We start from the raw sequence: 8,284 nt of genomic DNA, 5'->3' as shown, positions 1-8,284 counted from the left end.
TGGGCCCCTCCTCCCTTCTAATCCCAATCACAGTTTGCCACCTGGTTATTTACGTAAAACTTAACGTAGGTTTTAGTAGATGTAGCATTGCTCTTTATCATAATTTTATACTTTCACCGTCTGAAATTAGTTAACATTGAAACGTTTTTTTTGCGGGGTGCCCCTTTCTGCTATTTAGCTGTCGCTGTGGTGCTGTCTGATCGATACATCAAACTATTAACCCGCAAAAAGAAAAAAGAAAAAGAACCCATGGTGTTTTAGAACTTGGAGTCATAAATTTAGAGACAGTTCGGTCAGACATTTTGACTACTTTCATCGTAGCAGATAAAGCAGGAAAAAAATACCATACAGATTTTGCGCAAATAAACAAAACACCATACAGATTAGAAGTAGATAACAACTCAAGAATTAACTTTTGGCATTCCTGGTAGTTTTGCATCCAGTATTGTACTATACACACTGGGAGATATTTACAGTCTCTTTCCCACCTAAATCTACAAAAATCAATTTAATACTATTGGCCTAGGCCGTTTGGCCTCAGGAATTAAGAATGGTTCCAAAATTGAAGGAACAAAAAAAAAAAATGAACAACACTATCTTTCTCTTGCAGAAATGCTCGAGTCAGTCAGCAGCCTCCTGTATGATGCTCAGAGCTCGCTTCAGCCTCAGCCGCGACCGCGCTGCGAGCTTCCCGTTGTTCTTCTTCGCCGGACTCAGCGACACGGCGAACTCCCCGAGCGTCCGCTCGTTAAGCTTCTCGTTGAACATGACGTCCTCGCAGTCTTCCACCTCCTCGCGCACCGGCACGACGCGCAGGTTCTTCTTGCCGCCGCGCTGCTCGGGGCTCTTGGCCGCGATCGCTGCGCTCGCCCGCACGGCGAGCGCGGCCATGTCGGCGCTCGAGAGCGGCCGCCCCAGCTCCGCGGCCGGAAGCAGGAAGTATATTTGTCCCGGCCGGAGCAGCTCGTCGGAGGCTAGCGCAGGTGGGGGCTCGTTGAAGTAGAGCGCGTCGGAGTTGCACACGAAGAAGGAGGCGGCCTCGCCGGCAAGAACGTCGGAGACGGCGACTCGGGGGCTGGCTGGGAGCTCCTTCAGCGAGCCGTCGGCGGCGATGACCCTGACCGGCGCCGGATGGTGTGGCTGCTGCGAGAGGGTTCCTCGGTGGATGGAAGAGCAGGAAATCTTGGCGCCCATGGAATCTTTGGAGGTATGCTGTGCGTGGAAGTGTGAGATTTTTCTGTCGAGTTCGTTGGAGCTTTGGATGTTGGATGTGGGGATGGAAAGGAGGTGATGTATATATATAGAGGTGGGTGGTGAGCATCAGAGAAGAGATTAAAAAACAAATCAGAAAGTGGTAGAAATGAGACAGCACTTCTCACTTCAGTCCCTTGTTTCTTGTCCAATTGTGAACATACACATGCACTGCTTGAAAATTCATATATTTGTGAAGAGTTTTTTTTTAACTTGCCATAGAATATTCAATTGTGAGTCTGGACTCATCTACATCTAGTGAGCAGTAAATTCAAAAAAATATCAGATTTTTTAATGAAAGCTATTTTAGTACTTGAGATGCATGCCAAATTTCAAAGCATTTGTAGATATGAGTAGCTCTCAGCAAAAAAAAAGATTGGGTCCAACCAATGCACAAATCGTAAACTTTTTCACAAACCTTAATTTTTTTTTGCTAAGAGCTATTCAGACATCCAAATGCTCTGAAATTTTGACACAGACATCATTCTCTCAGTCATCTATATTTTGAATTTATTTCATATTTTAACAATTTTTTCACTCACAGGTTCATCTGAGCCTGGGAGCCAAAACTACTTGTCCATGGTGAAGTAGAACTGTATCTCTTTTTTTTTGCGGGTGAAAAAGAGATTCTCATTACTCACAAAGGCTTCTCAACCAAAGCCAAGTTTACAATAGAGTCTAACCCCGAGTACAACCAAACAACAGTATGAGGGATGCTTCGCCCATACGTGGCGAGCTCATGACTAACTTTATTCTGCGATCGACAACAAAGACTAAAAAGGATCTCCCTTCCATCTGAGCCCGAGAGCCAAAGCGACTTGTCCATGGTGAAGTAGAACCGTATCTAGTATATTAAAGATTGAATTCGTGAAGACAAAAAAGAATAACAGTAGCACCTAGAGTGGACTAGGAGGGTGCTTGGATACGTTTTAGTTCCATGACTAAAAGTAGTGGGACTAAAACTTGCTAGCCTCACCCATACTTGGATCCAAATGCTAAAGAGACTAAAATCAAGTTATTGAACATTTATTATCCTCCAAACCCTCCAATCCAGAACTCGCATGTGTTAAAGGAGAGGAATTAAATGAGGAGAGAGAGGGCTAATGCATATTTTAGTAGGTTTCCTATGACTAAAAATTTTTAGCCTCAAGACCAGTCCTACCCTCTCTTTAGTCAGGGGTGCTTGGAACTTTAGCCTCTAAAAGGGACTATTTTTAGTCAGACTAAAAGTAGTCCCTTGGATCCAAGCACCCTCTAGTTATCCAAGGGACTATTTTTAGTCTGACTAAAAATAGTCTCTTTTAGAGGCTAAAGTTCCAAGCACTCCTGACTAAAGAGAGGCTAGGACTAGCCTTGAGGCTAAGATTTTTTAGTCATAGGAAACCTACTAAAATATGTATTAGCCCTCTCTCTCCTCATTTAGTTCCTTTCCTTTAACACATGCGAGTTCTGGATTGCAGGGATTGAAGGATAATAAATGCTCAATAACTTGATTTTAGTCTTTTTAGTATTTGGATCCAAAGATGGATGATGCTAGCAAGTTTTAGTCCCATTACTTTTAGTCATAAGACTAAAACGTATCCAAACACCTAAAGTGTACTGCTTCTAGCCGGCTACTAAAGTGTACACCGATCACATTGTAGTGGGGCAAAGCTCCAATTTCCTACTCGTTTGCAAAACTCCATTCTCAAAGGGATCAGAACACAAAAGTAATAAGAAGCCAAGATGAGGAAAGCTGCCGTGTGCACTGACGCAAAGGCATGGGAACCCGGCAGCGACGACTATTCCCACATGAAAAAGGAGCTCATTCCTCCTCTGGAACCCGACAGCGACCAGTGGACACACACCCGAGTCAACACTCTGGAACTTCCGTGGGGCCGGCATGTCAGACACCAACCTGGGCACCGCGTGTCCCCATCATCTCCTGGCTCCTGCGCATCGCGTGCTCGCGTCAGGCATCAGCGCGTGCGTATGTACCTGGCCATCGAGGGCCAACCGTGCGCCCCAAACAATCGCCACGGACTTTTCGGCGCCAGGCGTTTCCGGTGGTTTCGCCTGTGCTTCGGACGCGATAAGAGAATGTTCCGGGCATGAAAGCGGTGGCCGGAGACGAGATGACAGTACTGTGGCCGGGCGCGTTCCGAATATGGCGGCGGCAGCAGCAAATCCATTACTCTTTAACCTGCGCAACAACGGAAAATCAAAGAGCATGATAATTTTTTTGTCCCGTCTTTGAAGCAATGATTTCAGACATGAAGTACATATATGAGTACTACGTTGTGTCATCCAACGGCTCGTCTATTGAGGAGGATTATGCCGATGAAACGACGATAATGCAGGCGGTGCTTGCAGACACGGAGCGGGCGGGAAAACATGTTTCAATTTTAAGGGCTTCAATCAAGGGTCATACAGTGCTAAATTGAAACATGGCACGTGGGTATTTGACGCTCATGGACCGATGCCTATTTCATGGATAATTTTCGTCGGTGCTTTCGCATGCAAAAAAAATGTTTATGATCGCCTCTACAATGGCGTCCAGTCTTACGATGATTACTTCATCTTGAAGAAGGATGTCATATGAACGATTGCATTCTCTGGTTACTAATGCAGATATTTACAATCTCTTTCCCCCATAAATCTGCAAAAATCAATTTAATACTATTGACTTAGGCTTAGGCCGTTGGGCCTCAGGAATTAAGAATGGTTCCAAAATTGAGGGAACAACACTATCTTTCACTTAGCCTAAAAGAAAACACTATATTTCTCTTGTCAGTGTCAGCAGCCTCCTGGATGATGCTCAGAGCCCGCTTCAGCCTCAACCGCGACCGCGCTGCGAGCTTCCCGTTGCTCTTCTTCGTCGGACTCACCGACACCGCGAACTCCCCGAGCGTCCGCTTGTTAAGCTTCTCGTTAAACAAGACGTCCTCGGAGTCTTCCACCTCCTCGCGCACCGGCACGTCGCGCATGTTCTTCTTGCCGCCGTGCCGCTCAGGCCTCTTGGCCGCGATCGCTCGCACGGCCAGCGCGGCCATGTCGGCGCTCGAGAGCGGCCGGCCGAGCAACGCTGCCGGGAGCAGGAATTATATCTGTCCCGACCGGAGCAACTCGTCGGATGCCAGCACCAGTGGGGGCTCGTTGAAGTAGAGCGCGTCGGAGTTGCACACGAAGTAGGAGGCGGCCTCGCCGACGAGAACGTCGGAGACGGTGACACGGGGAGTGGCAGGGAGCTCCTTAAGCGAGCTGTCAGTGGCGATGATCCTGATGGACTCGGCTGGTGTGCCTGCTCCAACAGGCTGCCTCGGTGGTTGGAACTGCTGGAAACCTTTGCGCCCATGGTTTCTTTGCGGTTGTGTAGTGTGAGAAAGTGAGATTTTTCTTTCGAGTTCGTTAGAACTTTGGATGTCGAGATTAAAAAGGATGGTGGCGTATATATAGGGCGTGTTTGTTTGCCGTAGTCTACCGTAGCTGCATTGCATGGCCTACTGAACTCAGTCTAGCTATGCAAATGCAGCCTTAAATGCACCATTTGCAAGTTGTTTAGTTGTCTGCATGGCCTTTTGCCTGCATGGGCTAAACCACACTGCCTGGTGTTTGGTTGCCTGTGTGTTAGTGGACAAATTCAAGGCATGGTGTTTGGTTCTATGCAACGTCTGGTGTGTGGTAACCTATTTGGATAGTTGGTGACAGGCCCGGCCCTGATAGGGGGCAGGGGGGCGGCCGCCCCGGGCCCCCGAAACATAGGGGCCCCCACGTATGTGTGCTCTCTGTATTAGGCCCATGAAAAAATTGATCTTGCGCTAATTTAGATGCAACATGCCTGTACGTGTAGGTGTAGTAATGGGTAAGTAAATCAGCGATTCCCTGAAATTAGTGGAATTGCCGTTTCTCACGCGTAGGCCCGCACACTTGAGCGATCGATCTAGCCGCAAACCAATCCCTCAGAAATAACTTACTCCATATTCTAGAAACTTTGGTTGAGCGATCGATCTATTCACGGAGCAGATATCACACCCGACTCGCTCCGCTGCAGCATCCTCCCGCGGAGTCCTCACCGATGCTTCCTCCTCCAACGGCGGCTCGGGTGATTCATGTTCGTCGGACAGGAGTAACAATACCCCCGATCCTGACGGGCAGTTTTGAACAATAGAATAGGTAAGCATCTTCTTGATTCATCATCCCAGAGCCAGCTAGTTTATGTGATAGTAGATAGGTTGCTAGTTAGTGGCACAATCTTTTCGCAAAAAAAAGTGGCACAATCAGTAGCTAGTGAATTAGGGGAGAAGAGTATGATGTAGTTGTCCGGCCTTCTGATTAATTAATCTAGCTGTGTTGGTGGTCTATGAAAGATGAGGGGAGAGAATGACTAGGATCCATGATAATAATACTCCCTCCGTCCGAAAATACTTGTCATCAAAATGGATAAAAGGAGATGTATCTAGTACTAAAATACGCCTAGTTACATTCCTTTATCCATTTTGATGACAAGTATTTTCGGACGGAGGGAGTAGTTGAGATGAAACTAATCAGAAAATGCATGGTTGATTTAAATTTAGATGGCTAAATTAATTTTAGCGTTGTAAATTATAAAGTAATTTTAGCTGCAGGCGATGAGGAGCCGTTCAATTTCTTTTGTTTGGCAAACTATATAGTGAAACATACAATGCATGTAATTTCCTTGGCAAAATCTAAAGTAAGATAGAATTAATATAATCACATACAATTAAATCAGGAAACTAGGTCGACATACTGGGTTGCACTCCCTCCATTGATAAAAAGTTAAGAGTAACCCGTGTTTAAAAATAATCATACCGTGCAAGATGCATAAAGGGCCCCGGGTTTTGTTTTCGCCCCGGGCCCCTCAAATCTCAGGACCGGCCCTGGTTGGTGAGGTTACCAGCACACTTCGGCACAACCATGTATCACACATCATAAGCAGAGCATAGCATAAACAAAGCATCAACTACTTAACAGCATGGTTGAGATAACATAATGATAGTACCACACATCAAACCCTTTCGTAGGTTCCCGTAGATGTAGAAAGATGTGAAATGCGTGAATGTGTAGTGGACGCACTATTGGAGTGCCTAAGATAAATTGTGTATGTAGACCCTATGTGTTTATTTACTTTGCATGTTAGCTTTGTCTCGATTCAATAAAAAGCAGAGTTGGTGATGATGGTATGCCTGCCATCCTGCAATATAGGTCGTCCGATCTATATCTAACGGATAGGAAGAAAACTATGACAATTTACCCGCACTCCTCTCCACATTTGCAGATAAGGCCTTCCCTCGTTCATCCTTTTCTCCCACAAAATCTTGATATTCCGTGCAACGCACGGGCATCTTGCTAGTACTCCTACAATATACTATATTATTGTGAAAGTTCATATACACCGGCTGAGATTAATGCACGGCAGATTTTCATTACATTTCGAACTTCTATAGGACAGAAAAATAAAAGAAACCCGACCCTAAACCTATTCTACGGCGGCGACCGATGTCCTCCATCTGCGATCTCTATGTACGGGGGCGGGGTTCAAGATCCGTGAAGTGAAGGTGCGGTCTCCGGCGAGGAAGAGTAGAACACGGGATACAGACCGTCCAGTTGGTACACCATGGCCTGCTGCCTCCCATGCCCTACTCATCCTCGGAGGAGTCCCCGACCTCGGCAGTGTCGGACGTTGGACGGCGACAAGCTGGACGCGTGGCTGATGGTGCTCCCATCGTCGGCCGCCTGCGTGGCCACCGCTTGTGCGGTCGCGTCTGCGTCCGGCTACACCGCTATTGCGTCGCGAGCGGCGACTTGAGCGAGGGCGGTGACCTCGAGCTTCATCCCCGAAGACAAGCTCTCCCGCAGAGCATTCATGCTCGCGGTCATGGAGGATGTGGTGCCAGGTAGCAGGACGATTTGCTATGGTGTGGAGGTTAGCTGGGCATTGCCGCTTTAAGTAGCGCATTTCGGTGAGGCCAAGCGTCGGGGTGTGTCATTAAGTCACCAGAGTAGGTTCCTCAGGCACCGAGCCTCTTAACGACGGCATACGGACGGACGGCATGAATGCAGGCAGCTGGTGCCGGCTGGGAATGCACCGCGCGACAGCGCGAGGGATGAGGGTTTTTGGTGTGCTAGGGTAGTTAGCTGCGGCCGTGGCAACGTTGGAGATGCCCTTTTCTCACATGAGATCCCCACATGTCATTCAAAAAGCAAGACGACCTGACATGGTCTCAGGTCCTGGGGATGCAGTTGGCCGCGCTACACCACTCTGCGGACGCGTCACGGCGCGCGCACTTCGACGCCCCATGCACCATTGACGAGCCGGGTGTTGATTTGCTCATCATGCCATAGCACTAACGCCACCCTCGACACACTGAAACCGACCGTGTCTAGCGACGATGAGCGTGTCGCTCACCACAATCTCCATGTCCAGAGGCGGCGCTGGAGTTGCGCCACGTTGCTGGCCCCCACGACCCACGTGAATGGTTGCCGTTGGCGAGGAGGTCCGTGGGCCAGCTCCTTCATTGGACTAGTCTGTGCTACGTCGTCCCGACAGGTGTGCCCCACATGTTGGTTTCCCTGTTTTCCCGGCCATATTCGAGCGTTAGTGCTCCGCGTTGTGCATTAGGCCTTTCACTATGTAGGCCAAGCGAGACAACTTATTGTTAATTTGAGCCGTTCAAGTATAATCATGTGGCGTTTGCTTATTTTTCATTACTCTCCAACCCTCTTATCCATCATCATGCCGCCCTTCGGTCGAGTCCATCCTCCTGCATGCCTCATTTGAACATTCCGTCGAGTATCATTCGCATGTGGGCCTAGACCATGCGTGTATTTCCAATGTTGTAATTTGTCCGACATGCATACAAACAAACAGTTCGTTTAAAGTTTCACTTTGCCTCCACTACGTGTCGCTTCCCGTCTTAGTTTTAACACCCCATTCGGTTCATGCCCCAACACATGTTGACGAGATCGATTGATGTTGAGAGATCAATTGCATGTCGTGCAAGGAGATAAAGGTTTGGTCTGTTTCTATGATAGA

At 47.8% G+C, this 8,284-nt stretch overlaps 1 protein-coding gene and 1 pseudogene across 1 annotated transcript; both read right to left on the bottom strand.

Moving 5' to 3' along the window:
• Positions 1-394: 394 nt before the first annotated feature.
• LOC119324162 lies at positions 395-1,257 on the bottom strand. The gene has a single exon (XM_037597932.1). The coding sequence runs from the start codon at positions 1,192-1,194 to the stop codon at positions 622-624; it is 573 nt and encodes a 190-aa protein (XP_037453829.1). The 5' UTR covers positions 1,195-1,257; the 3' UTR covers positions 395-621.
• Positions 1,258-3,977: 2,720 nt separating this feature from the next.
• Positions 3,978-4,585, bottom strand: LOC119321072 (annotated as a pseudogene).
• Positions 4,586-8,284: the final 3,699 nt, after the last annotated feature.

This window comes from Triticum dicoccoides, chromosome 6B (assembly GCF_002162155.2).
Source record: "Triticum dicoccoides isolate Atlit2015 ecotype Zavitan chromosome 6B, WEW_v2.0, whole genome shotgun sequence".
Classification (NCBI taxonomy): Eukaryota; Viridiplantae; Streptophyta; class Magnoliopsida; order Poales; family Poaceae; genus Triticum; species Triticum dicoccoides.
This window is presented reverse-complemented; position numbering and strand designations above follow the sequence as displayed.